Here is a 21,984-nt window from a genome sequence, read left to right on the forward strand (position 1 = left end):
ACTTACTGTGTTGGCTTGAACTTCCAGCAAAATAGTAAATAACAATGATATGAGTAGTATCTTAGTTTCTGATATTAATGGCAGCCCTTCTAATGCTTCACCGTCCAATATAACACCTCTTGATTTAGTGTAAAAGTCCTTTGTCATGTTAAGAAAATAATCTTAATTAAAGAATGATTTTTTTAGAAAATCAAGAATGGGTGTCTTTAAACCATAAATTCTCAGCCTAATCAATTAATATTAAAACTAGTAAGTATCTACCATTTTTATTATTAAAGTTTGTTTATAAGAAAATTATTTGTTAGGAGCATTAATACTAGAGGAAGTTTTTCTTGAGAATGTAAAACTGTTGCACTTTCCAATCTCAGAGTCAAGGTCATTTAATATACTAGTAAGGTTCAGTATAATTTATATCTTCCTTTGTGTATTCAGGGACAAATATTTACCTAATGAGAATTAGTACCTGAAGAATAATTAAAATTAATACATGAATTATACATTTTAGAATGAATGATTATTAAATGATCTGATACACATGATAGGAAATTTCTCAAGTTAGTAATACATAGCCTCCAAAGGTTCAAACCTACGGTCAGTAAAGCATTACTTTTGCTACCAGAAAATTGTTTGTTAATTGCAAAGTCATATATCAGTCTTTGAATTATGTCTATAGCTATAAATTTAGGTATTAAATTTTTTTGTTTATATTACTCAACCCTGAAAATGTGAACTTGATTGCTTATGATTTTTCTTGCTTTATTTTAATGTAGTTTTACGTAGATTCCTTAGTGAATTTGTAACATCATGTGAATTCTATTTCAAGATTTAATGAAATATGCGTATAAATTCTTTCATAAATTAAAAAAATTGTTTTAAAAACTTGGCATTTAAAGACCATTTTTAAAGTTTCTAATATTTGGCTTAGAGGAAAAAAGAAACACTAGCCAGAAAAGTAGGTAGTTGAAGTAAATTCTTCTCCTTATGGAGGTTTGATTTTGTTTGAATTTTACTTCACACAAATGTATAGTTTATCCATTATGTTAAAACTGAAAGAGATGTCATACCATGGGAATATGTTTTATACTACGTTAATAAATAAAAACAAAGTTATTTCATTTTTCATTGTTACTCATTTATTATTTACTGCGATGTTCATTTTTTGAGTTATAAATGTATGTGAATGTTAATAACCAACTGTAAAATTGTTGCAATAGGAAAAATAGTTGTATCATTAAAGACAAAATAAAGAGTAAAAGATTAACTCTTTGCTTAAAGTAGTCAAAGTAAGGTAAGAATAACCAGGAAATGGAAAAGGTCTCAACTTAAGGAATACTTTTTAGAAGCACATTAAAAAAGAGTTGTAGAAATGTAGGCTAAGTTAGAAATCTATCTTCTTATTTATTTATATTTTTTGCAGGGGAAGATTCACCCTAAGCTAACATCTATTGCCAATTTTCCTCCTTTTTTCTTCCTTTCTGCCCCCTAAAGACCCAGTACATAGTTGTGTATAGTTGTCCATTCTTCTGGTTCTTCTGTGTGAGCCGCCACGACAACACGGCTACTGACTGACAGTGGTATCTATTGTTCCACGCCCGGGAACCAAACCTGGGCTGCCCAAGTGGAGCACACCAAACTAACCACTAGGCTATCAGGGCTGGCTCAGAACTCTATCTTCTTAACTGAATGTAAGATACTACATTATTTTCTATTTGCTATACAGTAAGATCTTGATGAAAAATACTAAGGCCAAAAGTATTTAACCATGTGTGGCTCATGGTCATTTTATTCTCTCACAACAAATCACTAATAACTGAAGAAATGTGAATATTTCATGTTTTTAGTAAGGTAGAGTTTAGATATAATTTTCTAGGGTAATATTCCTATAATGGGCCATATAATGCAGAGACTCTTTATTCTCTAATTTTTCTAAAAAATAAGTTAATAGTATTCACTGCCTTGTGTTGTAAGATACATTCACTTGGAAATTTGGGCTGTTTTACTACCACTTAAAAAACAAACAATGCATTGTATAATTCTTTGAGATTTAAGAAAGCTAGCACACTTAGGTGGAGTGAAAGTCATTTTTTTTTTCTGACTCTGTAGTTATACAGAGTCTATATATTGCTCTGGAGCAATAGTAGAGAATACTGTGTGAAATTTCATGATCCTCAACCCCGGTTATTCATGTCTAGAGTAAAAAAAAGGTCCACTTACTAAATATAGGTGGACCTGTTAGAATATTTGTATTCAAGTACAGTTGAGTTCATACTGGCGTGATGCATCATACTGCTCTGGTTAAATATTAAATACCTAATTTAAAGTTAGATTTGGAACATTTTTTACAGTCATATCATACTTTGATTAGGTGAAGATTTAGACTGCACGTCTCCCCATCTTCAGGTCTCCTTCATTCATATATTCAACACTGATTGTTTATTTAGTATGTGCCAAACATTGTGCTGTCTCCTACTAATGGCAGAAATTTAGTCCCTGCCTTCAGAAGCTCATTATTTTGTGGTGGAGACTGATAAGTAAATGTAAAATTATAATTATCATAATAAGTGCTGTAATAAAGGTGTGTTCAATGTCTAATGGGAGTACATACATTTACTGACCTTAAAGACAGTAAAAATAGCTATGTTAAATCAAAGGGGAATAATCATAAAAAAAAATGAAAGGCAGTAGGAAATGATCTGACTCCAGTACTTACTTCAACTTTTTAAAACTATCAACTATCTGTGTGGCATGTATGTGTTTTTACTTGGAAATATTTGTTGAAAAGGATAAGGTGATCCTCTTTTCTAGGAGTAGTGGTGTATTAGGATTCTCAAGAGAAATAGAACCAATAGGATATATGTATGATATGTATGATATATGATATATATGTATGAGAGTTATTTATTTTAAGGAATTGGCTCATTCAGTTATGGAGCCTAGCAAATCCAAAATCTGCAGGGTGGGTTGGCAGGTTGGAAACCCAGGGAAGAGCTGATGTTGCTGTTCAAGTCTGAAGGTGGTCTGCTGGCAGAATTCCCTCTTGCTCTTGGTGAGGGTATAGGGATGGATGCAAGGAAGTGGGGGGAAGAAGTTAAGGAGGTCAGTCTTTTGTTTTATTTATGCCTTCAGCTGACTGGATGAGGTCCACCCACATTATGGAGGGCAATCTTCTTTACTCAAAGTCTGTAGATTTAAATGTTCATCTCATCCAAAAGCATCATCATGGAAACATCCAGAATAATGTTTGACCAAATATCTGGACACCGTGGCCTAGCCAAGTGGACACATAAAAGTAACCATCACAAGTGAAATATATATTCTACTGAAGTATCAAGATGGATTGTGTGGCATAATAGTTATGTGTTGGGATAACTGCTAGTGAGGAATGTAGCCATTAGTGTTAGAACTTTCCACACAAGAATCTATAATTGATTTTACTGAGGTTTCTCATGACCTACTTTTTAATTTCACTGTGATAAATCCCAAAATGAGGCTCCAAAAGGCAGAGTAATGAGATTTTTTTTAGAGACATAGGGATTCAAAGTCTAGGTTTTAGCACACAATGTTCTGTGACGTGAGTTCATTTTAGATGCTTATAATTTTCTCTTCCCATAGTTAAGTGTTATGCATCTTTTCTCATTATACTAAAGGAGCAAACAGAATGTTTTCATTTGACTCATAATAACTTAGTTATGGATTGATCATCTTTTCTTTCTGATATGTGCATGTGGGAGGGATAATATGAAGGCAAAGTAATTTTCTGCAATGATTTCTGAAGGTTTAGAGAACATTTTTGCATATGTTTGCTTTTGAAAAAATATAAGACCTGATTAGCTTAATGCAAAGTGAAAAGTTTAGTCTCTGCATGAGCTAGTGATTGGTAACTCTACAAAAAAACTTCTATTCTTTTTTTTCTTTTAATTTTTTTGTTTGTTTTGTGTGAGGAAGATCAGCCCTGAGCTAACATCTGATGCCAATCCTCCTCTTTTTGCTGAGGGAGACTGGCCCTGGGCTAACATCCATGCCCATCTTCCTCTACTTTATATGGGACACTGCCACAGCATGGCTCGACAAGCGGTGCATCAGTGCACGCCCGGAATCCGAACCAGCGATCCCTGGACTGCCAAAGCGGAGCGCACGCACTTAACTCCTGTGCCACCGGGCCAGCCCCAAAACTTCCATTCTTGATGAGACAGTTCTTAAAATATAAAACAATCTCCTTATAAGCTCAATCCTGTTTCTTGTTAGAAGTAATTACAACTACTACAACGTCAATAGCTCAGTTGCTCTGTCTTTAATATTCTATAAGAAGTTTATACATCCCTTTATTCGAACTTCTTTCAGTGTATATTAATTATTTGTAGATGCCTTTTTCATTTATTCAGTTATAAACTCCTTAAGGGCAGGGCACTTCTATTCAGCTAGCATTAATTGGGTACCACTATGCGTTAGTTCGTACCTTGGCCTGGAGAGTTTGGATAGACAAGTAATAGATAAGTTTTTGTTTTGTTTTTTTTTTTTGGTGAGGAAAATCAGCCCTGAGCTAACATCCATTCCAATCCTCCTCTTTTTGCTGAGGAAGACCAGCCCTGAGCTAATATCTATTGCCAATCCTCCTCCTTTTTTTTCCCTTCTTGTCCCCAAAGCCCCAGTAGATAGTTGTATGTCATAGTTGCACATCCTTCTAGTTGCTGTATGTGGGATGCCGCCTCAGCATGGCCGGACAAGTGGTGCGTCCGTGTGCGCCCGGGATCCAAACCCGGGCCGCCAGAAGCAGAGCGCGCACACGTAACCGCTAAGCCACGGGGCTGGCCCCAATAGATAAGTTTTAATACAGTATAATACATTATATAATACATTATATAATAGAGCTGATTACAAAGTGTTGCAAAAACAGAGAGCTGAAGTCAACTCATAGTTGTAAGAGTCTTTCAAGGTGTCACAGAGGGACTAACGTTTCACCTGGGTCCTGATGGATAAGTAGGTGTTTTAGAGGTGTACTCTTATCCTTCTTCTAGCTACCTTTTCTTCAAACCTTGGAGAATACCAACCATCCATCTTTTCCACTTCTCAATTCTGGTAGCCTTCAGCTGCTGGCAAAAGAAAAAAATATATATATATATGTGTATCACCCAGTGGTACTGAATGTTGCTATTAGAAATTTAGGGTCTCTAGCATCAGCTGGTAATGCTTTTACATAATCCTTCTTAGTAGAATATATTTTTCTACTTTTCTGCTTAAAATATGCTTTGTTGTTCAGAACTCAGCTCAAATGTTACCTTGTTTATGGAAATTTCCATGATCTTCATGGAGCTGTGATTGCCACCCACTGTATGTTGTACATAACCTCCATGATGGTATCAGTCACATTGAATTGTGATAATTTATTAACTTCTGTTTTCTCTTACTAGACAGCTCTCTGAGGATACGATTCATATCTTCTTTATCTTATATTCCCAACATAGTAGGGACTCAGTAAAAATACATTTTCCTTGCATGATCTCATCCACTTTCAAGCCTTCAACTACTAAATAGGTTTTAACAACTTGAAAATAATTACATTGTGGGTGAGTATTGGGGAATGGGGGTGAATTTGATAAGCAGGATCAGGGAATATTGGATTTTGAAATCACAGCATACTTTACCCAGATAACGTGAAGGCCCAAGGATTGTGGGGAAAACATCCCAAGCAGAGGAAGCAATACATTCAAAGTCACAGTGGTGGGGAAAAACCTAGTTCAATTAGAAACTGAAAAGTTTGGTATGGCTAGCAAAAAGGATATATTCAGGGAAGGGGCAAGAGATGATAACTTGGAAGGGAACAAGGAGTCAAATTATGAAAAGACTTTTGTGCCTTCGTCTGTTTGGGCTGCTGTAACAAAATACCTTAGACTTGGTGGCATTTCTCACAATTCAGGAGGCTGGGAAGTCTAAGATCAGGATGCCAGCAGATTTAGTGTCTGGTGAGGCCTGCTTCCTGATTCATAGACAGCTGTCTTTTCACTGGAACCTCACATGGTGGAAGAATTGAGACATCTCTCTGGGATTTCTTTTTGTAAGGTCACTAATCCCATTCATGAAGACTCTGCCCTTCTGACCTAATCATGTCCCAAACGCCCCACCTCCTTATTCCATCACATTGGGGGTTAGGTTTCAACATGTGAATTTGGAGGGGGACACAAACATTCAATCTATAGCACCATGCTAAGGAGAACCATTGAAAGCAAATAAAAATCAGATTTGTGTTTTTTAAAACATTGCTCTGGTGGCAGATTGAAAGAAGGGTTGGAGGATAGCCAAAAGAAGAAAGAAGAGGAGGCCATCTTTTTCTCAGAGACAGGAATTAACGATAGTTAACATCATAGGTAAGTTTAGGTGTGAAGGAACAAAATATTTACACTCTGAGTTAACAGGAAAGATTACCTGTTGACAGTGATGGAGAATATAGCATATATGAGAGTAAATGTTGAGAATTACTGGCTTAGGAAATGTGAAAGGGAAATGACTAGGGATAAATAAAAGGATGACTGAACAATGTTGAAGGTCCAATTAAGATTTTAAAATGTGAATTTGTAGTGGCTAACATATTTAATAACATAACATTTTTAAATCAGAGAACAGGAAGAAGTATATGGCTGGATTCATCCAGTGTCAGGGATTGAATGGCAAGGTGAAATAGTTAGATAGGGTTTTAGAGAACTGAGCTAATACTAGAATTGCTGAAATCACTGATCATTTTATTCAGAATAGGTAGGGATGAAATGAATCTTGGAGAGGGCTGATAGATTGGCAAAGAAGGAGTTGAAGAAATAGAGGTTTCAGTGAGGCTAAAAATGTTTACTAATAAGGAAATAAAATACATGATAGAATAGAAGACTGTGATCAGAAAGTGATTTGCAAATTGAAGCTTTCAACCACTAAGCAGTTCTCCATGATAATGGGGCCCTGGATATGATTGTGTGGTGGATTGGTAGAGAGCAGTGGAGAATTGTGGCCTTTATTAAAGTCAAGGAGGCCAAGTTATTAACCACTTCCTATAGATTCACAGTTGTTTAGGATGATGGCAGGAATTGGAGGGGAGAGAAAACGTGAGAGTAAGCTCCAGTGTACTTCAGGGTCATTAAAATACTCGTGATGAAAATGGGGCAAGTAGAATATTACCAGATGGTAGAGGCTGAAAAGAGAGAAATTGTTTTTGAGTGAAGCCAGAGGACAAATATTTGGAAAAGATATTTTTAAGCTAAGAAAATACCAACTCAAACTCCAAGTTCTGAGTGTTGGGATAGAAGGTGAGAAAAAGAGTTGAGGAGTTGAGGAGTTCTGCTTGAGAGCGCTTCATGGGAAGTCTCCAGAGAAGGATTCCAGCTAACGTGAAAGGGGAAGGTAGAGTTTGGGGAGTGTCTGGCGAGTGTCTGGCATTTGTTTACAATAGTTAAGAGATCCAAAGGGTACAGTAAAAAGGGCTCAAAACTAGATCTGAAGGGGGCTGGCCCTGTGGCCTAGCGGTTAAGTTCAGCGTGCTACGTTTTGGTGGTCCAGGTTTGGTTCCCAGGCGTGAACCTACACCACTTGTCAGCAGCCACGCAGTGGTGGTGACTCACATACAAAATAGAGGAAGACTGGCACAGATGTTAGCTCAGGGTGAATCTTTCTCAGCAAAAAAAAAAAAAAAAAAACAAAACTAGATCTCAAGGGAAAATTCTGGTCCAGGGATGGTACTGTGGGATAGGAAAGTTATTTAGCTGCCCATCTCATAATTATTCTTTTCTCAGTTACTTTGCTCTGTCTGTGTGAGCTTGGGAGATTGTGATCCATTTTCTCATTTATGACCTTTTCTCATCCTCTCTGCTTAAGAGAGTGAATTCTTCCTTGACTAATGTTATTTCTTCCTTTGTTCTCCTGGATTAGGCACTGTTAACAGACCTCCATCGCGCTGTTTTCCCTTATCATTTAAATAGGGCCACCCTGTCATACCCTGCTTTCTCTCTTATCTAAGAACATTTTGCCTTGACCTTGTCAGTTTGTAAGATTTTTACAATTTGATATTTGTATTAGGTACAATTAGGTATTACAGAGACCTAAGCAGTTACTCTAGTGCCATCATATCTAGTAAATCTGAGACCAATTTGAAAACCTTTCAGCATTCACTTTAGGGTGCAACGTATTACCATTCCCCACAGTCTGCAAAGGGCATTATAAGTTTTTAGAGCACAAACATCTCCAAATTGGGGGCCGAGGTCACTTTGCCAGTTTTTAGGTTCCTAGACCCAATTCCAGTGTGTGGGAGATGAGGGTTTCCCACACACCAACAACAAGCAATGCTCTGGACATCAGCTGGGTGTCCTACAATTCAATTTAATTCTGACACTATCTACCCGAAGATAGCATTAGATTCCACAGGTTAAGAGTTCAGCCCTACAAGACTGCCCCTTCCCACTTCAGAACCAGCCACAAGCTTAGGCTGTTACCTATGCTTCTGACCAACTGGCTACAAATTGGAGGTTCCAGTGACCCCTTTCAGTTCAGGACGCCAATTGCAAGTCCAGGTTGTCACCTGTACTTCTGACCAACTGGCTGTAAATCAGAGGTTCCCACAGCTCCCTCTTTTGGTTCAATTAATTTGCTCGAGTGGCTCACAGGACTCGGAGAAATATTTTTCTTAAACTGGATTACTGATTTTTTATAAAAGAATATAACTCAGGAACAGCCAGATGGAAGAAATGCTTAAGGCAAGGTATGCAGAAAGGATGAGGAGCTTCCATGCCCTCTCTAGGTGCACCACTCTCCCCAAATCTCCACATGTTCACCAACCCAGAAACTCTCCAAACCCTCTCCTTTTGGGTTTTTATGGAGGCTTCATTACAGAGATGTGATTGATTAACTCATTGGACATTGGTGATTGATTCAACCTCCAGCCCCTCTCCCCTCCACTCAGGTTGGGGGGTGGGACTGAGAGTTCCAACCCTCTAATCACATGGTTGGTTCTCCTAGCAACCAGCCCCCATCCTTACATGCGGTCCAAAAGTCACCTCATGAACACAAGGGACACCTTCACTGCTCTCATCGCTTAGGAAATTCCAAGAGTTTTAGGAGCTCTGTGCCAGAAATGAGCATGAAGACCAAATATATACTTCTTCTTATGCATCGCAGTATCACACCAGTCTTGCTCCTACATTCATAGGGTAATTGGTGATTATGGTGATGGAGTTAGGGGAGTGTGAGTGTGGTAGGAAATGGGAAATCAGGGCAGCTTTTGAGAATGGGGCTGAAGTGGAAGATCCTTTTGAAATACTGCATTTGGAAAAGAGTTTTGGATATCTGCAAGATTCTTTATCCAAACTACTTTCTTTATTCCCTAAGCTATCAGGGAACCTTAAGTGGCCACAGAAGTTGTGTGAGTTTGGGGTGAGGAGAGGGATATGGTTGGCAGGTATGCTAGTGATGATAATATACCTCATGCTCTTTGCTGTTACTTCCACTTTGATATCTGACTATATTCTTGACCCCTGATTCTAGCCATCCTGTGTAAATATCTTGCCTGGTCTAGCTTGATCTCTGATACCTTCCATCTTAGTATGGACCTACAAACGAATAGAGTATAGAAAATGATAGTTCTCTGGGGGAAATGGGGTTCTAGAACAGTGGATGATCATGAAGATTAGGAAGATGGAAGCCTAGACTGGATTTGGTGCCTCTGTACATTAAGTCTGTTGTGGGATTTTTATCAATATATTAAAACTGCTTCTATACTTGTCTATCTCCCTCACTAAACTATAAACTCTTTGAGGGCAAGGTATGTGTCTTGTGTGTATGTGTATGTCAAGGTATGTGTACCAGCACATGGTAGGTACTACTTACTAAGTGTTTAATGCTGCGTCAATGCATGAATCTAGTAACTTTCTTTTGGATGGTTATGAAACCTCTCAAAAGTTAACAGTGTAACTTAAATGTATGTGTAATGGTGATAATATCATACTCCCTCATTAGCTTGTATGTTTTTTAAGGAAAGGAAAGAAGTTTCTCAAAAAACATGGTATATGTTTTCTCACATCTTTCATTTCATGATGTAATGTTTGTTGGTTTATGACAGCTTTTCAATCTCACGTGTATTTTAAGAGCCATTATTTAGTTTAGTTACCATTTTATCAGCAGTAATTAAATCCAACACATATACTTACTCCTCTTTTTTTGGTAGATTATAGTGGCCTGAAGTCTGTTTCTCTTTTCAGTTTAGTGTTGATGGGTTTTGTTGTTGTTATCTTTGTAGCCCGAGTATTTTGAGAAGAGCCGTTTGAAAAGTTTACTTAATTCTGCCCTCTCTTTTCAGAATGATTCATTGCAGTTGTACTGCTAAACATATTTTGTATAGAATTATCAGCATTTTACCGATTGGTTCTTTAGCCATACTCTTGAGGTCTTTAAACAAAAATAATCATATATTGTCTCTCCAAGGCTGTTGTGACTTATTCTAAAACAATTACTGTTTCATCTCACAGTCTTGTATATTACTTAAAGTGTTTCGGTTTTTCTTCCATTTATTTCTCAGAATGGAACTTCATTCTTCAGCCTCCCAAACACACACTTTTTTAAATACTGAATTTCCTCAGAATATCTTATAATCAACAACTCCTGTGTCACAGCCTATAGCCTAGTTATTCTCCCTAATAATTAAAAACATCTACCAAAAGCTTACATAAAATTATTGATTCTTTATCACTTCAACATTGTCATCTTTTCTGAAGTTTTTTTTAAGCTTTGGGAAATTAGCATCAAATTTATTCTTGATTAATAATATATTATTTTGCTTCCCCATTCTCAGCCCTTTCATGAGTCTCACTTGATAACTTTGAATTTCTATTCTCTAGGATTGTACTTGAAAGGAAATTGTAATTTACTCCCACAAAACTTGAACAACTTTCCAGCTGTGCTTAAGCCAACATGATTTTACTTGGATTTTTTTAAATAAAGCAAAAGTAAATCACTACAGTCTTGATCAGTTCTTTGCTTCTTTTGTGCCCTGTGTTTCTACATTTCTTTTCTTTTTTTCTTTACTATTACTTAAGATCCCCCTCCCCTCTCCATTTTTCCCTCCTTTTCTCTGTTGCGTAGCCCTTTCCCTTTGGGAAAGCCATGCGATTTGAGTGGGATATCTGTACCCTCTAGGTTACAGGGTCCATTCACTGAGACTGGTTTAGACCTAAACCAGTCAGTACTGTGATGTGGCATTCATCTGACTAAACTAATTAATTCAGATTGGTTCAATTGGTGTGAACCATGGTACTTTTGGTCTTTTTATTGAATCATACCCCTGTAAATGTAGCTTCCTTTTTTTAAACGTGTTTTTGAGCATTTACCCATGATGTTAAATATTCTTTTAAAATAATGTTTTTAATGATTATGTAATGTTCTTTTGGATGGTTAGACCACAATGGTAAGTTATCTATTGTTCGGCATTTCTTCATCACATCTTATTTTAAGATGATACTGTGAGCCATTCAACTGTTTCCTTTGGCCAAGGTTACAGTAATGTCAATTTTAAGTTACTCCTTATCTTTTTTCCTTTTCTTTGTCCCTTTTTGTTATTTGTTTTTGTTTTCCTGGAAAAATGGAGTAAATTTTACATCATGTTGACTTGTTTGCATAAAGTAGTATTTCATTAAATGGGTTCCTTGGATCACTGGTTTTTTTAGATGCTCCATTAAGAAATGATTTGTTTATTTGAGAAACAGTGTATAATCCTGTTGCCTCACGGTAAACATTAACAAATTAAGGACTTCAAAGAATCCTACTGAATCCTACAGATGCCAGATCTCTTTAGCTTAGTTTACTGCATATTTTCCCTCAAGGTATTTGACAGTAGGATGGAGATGGGTCTTTTACTGAAAATATTCTTTCACTGTGTTTTACTGTATCCCCATTCTCTTAGTATGAAGTGAGGAAATCCACATGTACTATAGGGATCATATTTTCCTTAATTACTTTGAACTTTTAGATGAACAATTCTAGTGAAATACTCTGCTTTTACCTTAATCATTAACACACTTCCTCCTGGTGTTTACTTTCTCAGCAAATATCTTTCTTTTGTTTTTTAACCATACAAGTCTTATTTTTTTAGCAACTGCTTGATGACCTAGTTAGTGGTAATTTTAAAGAAAATAGTCAAACTAGCAGATCTCCCTGCTTATTCTAGCAGTGATTTCCAAACACATAACTTCTCCCACTCCCACAGTTTACATTATCCCTGGAATTGAATTGACTGCAAGACTATCAAAATCATTTATTGCAGTTTTGTGAAATGACTCTCACAACTTAATCTTTTAGTGAGACCTGTTTCTGATGGTGAGTCATTGTGTAAATGGGTCTTTGTTCTGCCCTCTTTCTTTTCATGACTGCATACATCCTTTTGTTTCCTGCATCTTATGTTCCTTTTATTTGCTTAAATCCTTACTGGGGGAAAAAGATTCTCAACAGTCTGAAAGAAATACCTTTTTATTCATGCCCCCTCTTCATATACTTCCATTTTCTTTTAGAAACATTAATTTCTCATTTATAACCCCTGGTATAATCCTCTTATACTCAGCATTTTCCCCTTGCGTGTTTTAAATCTATTTTAAACCTGCTTCACTTGCTCTGTACTCAGTTCCCTTTCTCTCCTTCAGTCACTGCCTAAATTTATCTGTCTCAAAATACTATACATCCCTTTATCACTCAGTTATCTTACTTTAGTTCTTAGTCCTGCAAAATATGTTAAATAAAAATATTTTTCACATAATAACTTGGTTGAATCTGGTCAAGGTATTGTCATCACCATGTATCTTCTAAATAACAGTTGTGGTAGGAAGAGCACTGGACTAGGAATCAGAAAAACTGGTTTCTTGTTCCTTTTCCAATATAATCTTATATGACCTTATTTGTAATATGAAGAAAACATGACCTCTCGTGCCTATGTCATATGACTGTTTTAAAAATGAAGAGATAATATATTTGAAAATGCTTTGAAATTTTTTAAAAATGCTCTGAATATAAACTTAAGATACAGAGTTGTTATGGTAATCAGATGTCATTAAAAAGATTGAATGGCTTTCATTTACGTGAGTCTGAGTAGGAATTAGCTAAAGTGGTGGTGGGGGTATGGCTATTTCAAAGAGGAAACGTGCAGGAAGGGGGTATGAAATAAGATGATTAATTTGGGTTACTATAAGTAGTTTGTGTGGCTAGAGTATAGGGTGTCAGTGGAGCAGTATCAGAAGACGGAGTTGGGAAATATGGATATGCTTGAATGTTTAATTAAAAGTTATGGAAGATCATTTAGAGATTTAAAGTAGGGGAGTGACATAAAATTTGCATTTCTAGAAGTTTATTTTAGTATCATGGTAGATGACAGATGTGTGGTCTGGAGTTAGAGAGACTCTTGAGGAGGCTGTTGCATTTAATAAAGGTCAGAACTGAGAACTTAAAGTAACGTGAGTGTGGAAAGGAAAGGATAGATGCAAAAGATGCTAGTCAAATGGAATCTGTGGAACCTGTATTCTGATTAAATGTGAGTGGTAGAAAGACATTCACTGCAAGAGAAACATTTATAATCGTTCTAGGGCTTCTGGCTTGGATGGGTTCCCTACCATTCACTGAGATAGAGACTAGATGAATTGAAAGAGGGTAAATTTGATTTGGGGAATGTTAAATTTGAGGTATTTATGTTATATCCAAGTGCAAATGCGTTGTTTTCAGGTGGATAAAAGGAGAGGATTGGGGACTTGTCTGTATGGTAGTAAATGAAGCCTTGGATTTGAACCCAGGGCCCAGGGTTACACCGATTCTAAACGTCTGCCCCTTGAGACATACATAGTTCCCCAGAGACAAGATTACACATGGACCTTTGAGTCACGTTCTTGATCCCTGCAGTCAGGGACCCCCAAATCTGAGTCTTCTCTTCACAATCTGTCATAAGGATCCCTTAGACATGTAATATAAAGACACCAGTTCTTTATTGTTCCCATAACTCTAAGGAAAACTTCACTTTTTGTTACTCTAAAACAGTACAATCAATCCAATCCAAATACATTTTAATCTAATAAAATCATAGTAATAGCAGTTATTATTTTTGTTTTTCCAACTTGGAGTTTGCTGTGAATTGGTTATCAAATGGTTTTCATTAGTTTATCCTCATGAGGCCTATATACTGACATACCATCATAAATTCAGCTTATTATAATAGCATACCTGAAAACCCCCTCTTGGTATTTAACTGTAAAGCCGATTATTTTAATGTATTTACTTGGCAGCTTTGTTGGAACTTGAGCCTTTCTCAAGCCATATCTTAAATTATGAGTTCCTTCCCGTTCTACCTATTCTCTCCCTTCTGCTGGGTTATTGGCCTAGAGAGTTCTGTGAGTTGTGCTTTAACTTTCCTCCCTAGATGGCATTGTACTCTTCTTTCAAGTTTCTCTGACCTGATTGCCCCATTTTCTTTTTCTTTCTATCACTGGCAATTTTGTAACTAAGCTGCCTGCCTCCTTGCCCTCAGGAGGTCAGGTGGAGTGTGGACCTAGGACTACAGGGACAGAATGAGTGCTTGCAGCACTGCGAGGCCCACTGTGATGGATATGACTCCTGCAGTAGCTCCCACAGATGTTATTTTAGAGTAGCAATTGCCCTTCGTATATGGGTCCTCCAAGATTCAAGGACTGCCAGCCGCCTATAATTTGTAGGTATTCTCAGACATTTTTATGACTGCACCTAAATGTGAATGGGGAGAAAGACGAATTGATTCCTGCAAACGTTTAAAAGGAGTGTAGTTAAAATGTCAATAGTAGTCTGGCTAAAGATAATGAAAAGTCTGCCTTTTTTTTAGGACTCCTGCTAACAGTGTGTGATTTTTTTATAAGTAGCCATTCATTTAGACCTCCAAACACCAACGGCTGACTACTTCCTAATGCTTTTTGAAAATCATTTCAGGGATGATCACAGATATCTTTTAGTTCACAGATAAATATACATTTTGAGATGCAGTAGAATGCCAGTGCAGAAAATACACGTGAAATGAGGCTGAAACTCTGTAATAATTTATTGGACAGTGACATTTTAGTGATAAGCAGTATTTGGCTCTTTATGTTTTTATGCCAAAGGAAAGAAGGTAATTCCAGCTGCTTAATTTAAATTCTAAACCTATATAGAAATTCACATGCTAGCAGGTAAATAGAATTCCTGTTAGATTTTTCTAAAAATCAGATTTATATGAAAAACCAGATTATATTTTTCCCTTTTATTTTTCTGACAGTAGCATTAAAAAAATAACTATTCCCAAATTCTTGATTTATCTTAGTATAACTGTTGTCCCAATTCCTTGAATTGTAATCTGTGGAAAGTCTCATCAGAGTGCAAGGCTTTTGTATTGTTTTGTTTTCTTTTTCCCCCTTGCCCCTGACAGTTCAGCTCTGATCTAAAGCCCTTTCAGCTGTAGTTAAAATGAGACCTGCACGGGTGATTTGTGGTTAACTGCTCGCCTCCACACACACACAGATGCCTCAGCTTCGCATCTAATCATGATTCATGCCCTTAGACCACACTCTTGCTGTCATCGCAGCACCAGCAGATGGTGGGACAAGACCCCTGGGGCCGTCTGCCCCACTGTTCTAAGGTTGTACATCTTCTGGTAGCGATGATCAGAAAAGGAAGGATTTTAATATGGCAAATGGAGTTTAGCTCTTTTTGGCTTCTTGCTAAACAACAACAACAACAACAAAAAATTAATTAATGGAAATTTGCTGTCAGATTTTTAGGTGGTACCTTAGAAACTTATTTTTTAGTCCAAGAAACAAAATAAAAGTAAAAAGACACATTGTATTTTATAAATGGGCTTGCTGAAAGGACAGCTGCTGTGTTTATGGGCTCTCATGTGTGCTTTATGTTTGTAATGGTTCAAACTGTAAGAAACACAGTAAGGGACAGCACACAAAGGTCAAGTTTCATCTGTTTAGGCTCAGGTAAGTTTTGTAAAAAATAACACTGGTGGATGCCAGCTGACACACATGGTGATTTATTAGTGTCGTAGAATCTAAGGTGCTGTTTATACTGTGATTAGTATGATTGATGACTTTAGACAAGTTTACTTCATCTTTCTGGGCTTCTGTTTCTTCACCTAATAAATAAGGTTGTTTTAGAGTATCTCAAAAATATCCTTTTTATTGTAGTACATAAAATGTAAGAAACTAAAATAGTATTAGCTATCTGAAAATGTACTAGGCTATGGTAGGACAAGGAAATGCACAGATGGAGTTTCAACATTGAATAATCTTGGTTAGTGGATCTATAGTATTAATGTCGTAGATAAACAAACATATACACACACATATATGTAACTAATTGCAAATGACTTTTTGTGTGTGTGTGTGTGTGTGTGTGTGTGTGAGGGAGATTAGCCCTGAGCTAACATCTGTTGCCAATCCTCCTCTTTTTGCTGAGGAAGATTGGCCCTGGGCTAATAATATCCATGCCCATCTTCTTCTACTTTATACATGGGACTCCTGCCACAGCATGGCTTGATAAGTGGTGCTTAGGTCCATGCCCCGGATCCAGACCTGCGAACCACAGGCCGCCAGAAGCAGAGTGTGCGAACTTAACCACTATACCACCTGGCCGGCCCCAAATGACTTTTTTTTAAGATAACAAATCCATAGAAGTACAGTTTTCCATATAATTTTCTATTGCCTCAGCCATTCAACAATTCTAGCTTCTGATGATGATGTTAAGAGAGTGTTACAGTTCTTTAATTCAGAATCCTGAGTAGTCAGGGGGTGCACAGTGGTTTTTAAGTTTATTGACTAGAACCTATGATTAGAAATACATTTTACATAGAGTAGGCGTACACGTACCGTTTACATAAGTATGTGCACACACATAATTTAAACGAAAGTTTCACTAACAGTGTTGTACCTTACTATGGACAAAATTTTTTCTGTTTGGTCGTTGTTGCAGATGTTGTTAATTCTGTTTCTCTTTTGAAGAAATTGCTGGTCCTTGTTCACCAAGTCAATTATAGAGTTCCTAATGGATTGGGACCCACAGTTTAAAAAACACTGCCCTGAACAGTCAGCACTTACTAGAAGAAATACATTATTTATTTTTTGTAGACTTTCTCAAATTATGCTATTAAAAATGATTTTCCTGGGCCAGCCCCGTGGCTTAGCGGTTAAGTGCATACGCTCCGCTGCTGGCGGCCAGGGTTCGGACCCTGGGCGCGCACCAACTCACCGCTTGTCCGGTCATGCTGAGGCCGCGTCCCACATACAGCAACTAGAAGGATGTGCAGCTATGACATACAACTATCTACTGGGGCTTTGGGGGGAAAATAAATAAATAAATAAATAAAATTATTTAAAAAAAATGATTTTCCTACTCTCTATTGATTACATCAGCTACCATTTACTTAACAAGAAATTTTTAGAGTTCTCTCTTATTTGTATATCCAAAGGATGGAAAGGATATAGAGCAGCTAATCATAGAAGCAAATTTAAATTGAGTATTTTAATGAGCCTTATAACACTCTGTCTTTAAACACATGCCATTCCTCTTCATTGTTCAGAATCAAATAGTAATTTTAAGTTTTATTTCCTTGAGCTTTTCTTTATTTCCATCATCATTCCAAGTGTTCTTATTTTCTTTTATTTTAATTGGTCATGCTTTCAGTGACAGATGCATGAAGTGGCTTGGTTTCGTAGAAAGGCTCTTTATTTGTATTTTAACAAAGAAAGACAGGAAAGAAGCCTCTTGAATTTCTATATCACCAAATAAAGTTCTGAATACCATGGCCTTATTGCTTTTTACTATTTTCCTTCTTTATTAGTAGTAGTTTGAATGAGTTGTGTGAAAAACGTAGTAGTCATATGGAACTATATAGTCTCCTTTATCACTCCGTATAAAATTATATGAGGCGAGTTTTTTGCTCATTTAATTGCCGTTTATTTTTTTAAAAATTTCTAAAGCATGGTAGGAAACCATAGAATTTATATATATAAAATAATATGCTGTTAAGAATACAGAAGGGAAATAGAAAAATAGCATTCCTACTCTGAATAGACACGGTTGGAACTAACATTGAAAAGAAAGTTTGGTATGCAGATGGTATATTCAGGAAGGATTCCTTTATAATCTGACTGTCAATAGACAAAAGATTGTATTATAAAGTGTTTTGTGCAAATAAAAACTCTAGATAAAAGTAGCTTGTGGAACTGAAGGTAATTTTATATAGATGCATACATACATTGGAATGTATACTGAACTAATTTCTATTATGAATAGTGAAAATTCTTAAAGAATTTATTGCCAGTAAAGTGTCGGTGTTAGTATTGAAGATTTTCATTGCAGCTCTTTGTATGTATCTCTTTCAGATATGGAAACAAGTGAAAAAATCCAGGGAAGTGGAATACTTCAACTGTTTGCAAGTCTGTTGATCCCACAGTCTTCCTGCACAGCCAAAGTAGCTAACATCATAGCAGAAGTAGCCAAAAATGGTGAGGTTTTCCTCAAGAACTTTTCTGCTGGGAACATCTTCAGTTTTACACCTTACTTGTCAGTATGTTTTATTAATTTATGTTTTAATTTTGTAGACTAGATATTTTTTGTTTCTTTGTATTGCTCTTTTCTTTGACTTTTTTCCATGTGTTTAAAATGACTGTAGTTATAGTCATTCTATTCATGCATCTCCCATTTGCTATTCCATTCCCTCAGAGCAGAATTAAAGGAAAGCACTGTTAGTCCCAACTGCACCTGTCTCATTTATTACTTTGGTTATAGAATTCTTGAGCTTTCCACTGAGTCATTCATCTTCGTTGTCACAGGGGAGCTCACCTTTTTCAATGTATGTGTTTATTTCTGTTATACCTGGATCAAGTCACTATTTTTTTTCAGTCTGGCCTATCCTGCTGGTATTGACACTTGACTGCAGCAGTGCAGTTGGAATATATGTTCTGTTTTCTGAATTCACCTTTGTGGAAAACGTTTATTTCTTAAGTTTCCGTGTAAGAATACTCTGGAAAAACAACAATGCCAGTAAAGCTGAGATTATATAATGGCTAATCCATCCCACTATTTATGGTTTATATCCAGTGAGAGATTCTTTGGAAGAATTTTATTGTAGCAGGAATGTTTGCACATGATTTTAATTCAGTCAGTTTGAGAAAAACACTGACCTCTCAAGGCAAGTTTTAAGCATAAGGGAAGGCCATACTAAATGTAATACCTTTAGTGTGCCTCAGTTTGTCCAAGTTTGATATTATTTTTGGGCCTTTTATTTTAGTAAGTTGCATATATTATACTTTAAATAGAGGAAACTTAAAAATTCTGGCTTCAATCTTAGACAAGTAATTTTATACGTTGTGTAATCCCTATGGCAGGTGGCATTGTAAAGTACCAGTATTTGTTTTTGGCCCAGTAAAGTAACTTGTTCATATGTGTGTTACAAAAGAAAATTGCCATGAAATTTTTTCATTTTATTTAGAGGTTCTCAAATGTCTTTCAAGTTCCAATGAAGTTCTATACTGGTAAATCATTTTCTGGTTGTTAACTGGAAACTGGCCACCTCTTATTTGTATGTCACGTCTGAGCTGGTGTAATTATATAATCCCTCTGCTGTGCTTTGGATTCGAGCTAATCATAAATGTTCAAAGGTTCCCTGGTGGTCTGGGAGTATTTAGCGTACTTCAGGCAGATTCGAACTGTTCTGAATAGATAGTGGTTACGTTGGAACAACGGAGAACTCCTGAAGCAGATCTAGTTTGAAAATGGAACCCCTCCAGACATTGTTTGTTAACCTAGACCAACCACTATCTGGATCATCTTAGATGCAAAGCAGCTTGATTTTTAAGATCAAGTAGTTTGTTTTTGACCTCATTAGAATCACTGTATAGATTTCCAGAAATCAGTTTTTATGTTTAACCCTTTTTTCTTAAGAATTAGCACACACACTGTAGCAGATAGAAATTTTGGATAGATTTTTGTGAAATGGATTGCCATTCCTGTATGATCTTACTTAATAATACCAGTCTTCATAATACTTGTCACAGTTTCCTGAGACCTCTGCTGCTAGTAATACTCTAGTAGATGACAGCTATGTTCTAAAGACATAATAGAATTTTTAGCATTTATACGTCTAATCAGAGGCTTGTTAAGGGCATATCACTAACCTCTACTGTTTAAAATGGGATAATTTACATGGTTGTTTATTACTTAATCACCACATTGTTTTTTTAAGTGACTGGCTGAGAAAGTGGGTTAAAGTCTTCTTTTTAAAACAAATACCTATCTTCAGAAATGCAACATGATCCAACAGAGTATATTAATTGGGCTTATATTTCTTCTTGTTAGAAACTTGACAATGAAGAAGATTGTATGAACCAGAGAAAAAAAGATATCGGTATTTGATTTGTTCGTCTTCACTCTGCTGTGCACCTTTTTATAACTATAGAGGAAAAAAATATTACCATATACTTCTTAGATTCAGATTAATCATAAAATATAATTATGTTTAAATTTGCACATAGAAAAAAAAATCTAAAAATTAACAAACCTGACTATGTGCTGATGTTCAAAATCCAGAGGATTATTAAGAAGTTCCATGGACGAGTTTAAGGTAGGAGCATAGCTATGACCATAAATTATAGTAAAAGATTTTGATACCTTTTAAAGAAAGTATTCCTCTATGTAATAGATTTAAGACTGATTTGAGGCAAAATAAGCAAGACGGGAAGTATCTATGAATATTTCCTCCTTTACAGAATTGTACTCTCAAGGTATCTAATATTAATAATAAATTTCTAAAACTAGGTGGTGGTATGTGTGTACATTGTGCCAGGTGTTAGGTACATTATTTCAAATTCTCATAACAACCCCATAGGAGATGGGTTGTTTTATGCACGTGAGAAAACAGAGAGGTTAAATATCTTGCCTGTCTTCACACAGGTAATTGGTGGTAAAGCTGGGGATTTATGTTTCACCTTGTTTCCTCTTGTTTCACTTTTCTTCAGTAGCTGAGATTTTATGATAGTGGTCTGAGTGCAGGGATAGCAGCATATGACCTGACAGGTTAGGCTGGTGACTGAAGCTAAAAATGTGTAAAGGCAAACAAAAGTTGAGCCACTTTACATCTGTTCCTCTGTTCCTCCAAAACAGTGGTTTCCTGCCTTGGACCAGCAGCATCAGAATCACTGGGAACTGGTTAGATGCAAATTCATGGACCCTCTCATACACCTACTGTGTCAGGGACTCTGGAGTGGGGCCCAGCCATCTGTTTTAAGTCCTCCAGGTGATTCTGATGCCTGTAAAGCTTGAGAACCAAATCTCAGTCTAAAGTAAGATGGAATCAGTAGTTTGGATCAACATTATGCGCTTTTTTCCCCCCATCTATACTTTATCAGGTTGCTAAAGTGTTTATCAAACTTTGCCACTTGATTGCTCTTAACAAGAGTGAAAGTGTACACCCGGGATGAACTGGGGAGGGTATCACCAGAAACATGGAAGTCTCCTGTTTTGTCTTATAAATTTATTTATTTTAATTTTGCCCTCTACTCCATAACAAGTATATGTTTATTTTAGTATAAAATGTGTGTGTGCCTAGAAGAATCATTGAATAAAATTGATATTCAAAAAATGCACCATGTGGAGGGGCCGGCCCAGTGGCGCAAGCGGTTAAGTGTGTGCGCTCCGCTGCGGTGGCCTGGGGTTCGCCGGTTCGGATCCCGGGCATGCACTGATGCACTGCTTGTCAAGCCATGCTGTGGCGGCATCCCATATAAAGTGGAGGAAGACGGGCGCGGATGTTAGCCCAGGGCCAGTCTTCCTCAGCAAAAAGAGGAGGATTGGCAGATGTTAGCTCAGGGCTGATCTTCCTCACAAAAAAAAAGAAAAAAGCACCATGTTGTCAAGTAGCTTCAAGTATGCCTTAACATTCAGTGTTGGAAGCTTACCCTCAGTCATTTTGTAAGAATCAGTTAC

General features: G+C 36.7%; 1 protein-coding gene across 5 annotated transcripts in view; it reads left to right on the forward strand.

Annotated features, from left to right (window-relative positions):
- The window catches only part of RAP1GDS1 (Rap1 GTPase-GDP dissociation stimulator 1), a 164,459-nt gene that overhangs the window by 44,886 nt on the left and 97,589 nt on the right, over window positions 1-21,984 (forward strand). For 4 of the 5 annotated variants that reach the window (XM_087434622.1, XM_087434623.1, XM_087434621.1 and 1 more), the window contains exon 3: window positions 18,384-18,506. In XM_087434622.1, coding sequence (XP_087290748.1) covers window positions 18,384-18,506 — 123 coding nt within the window. Of the gene's footprint in view, window positions 1-18,383; window positions 18,565-21,984 lie in introns of those variants that run through there. The other variant, XM_014787903.2, reaches the window with a different exon arrangement.

Source organism: Ceratotherium simum, chromosome 8, assembly GCF_057802395.1.
Source record: "Ceratotherium simum simum isolate JZ-2026a chromosome 8, ASM5780239v1, whole genome shotgun sequence".
NCBI lineage: Eukaryota > Metazoa > Chordata > Mammalia > Perissodactyla > Rhinocerotidae > Ceratotherium > Ceratotherium simum.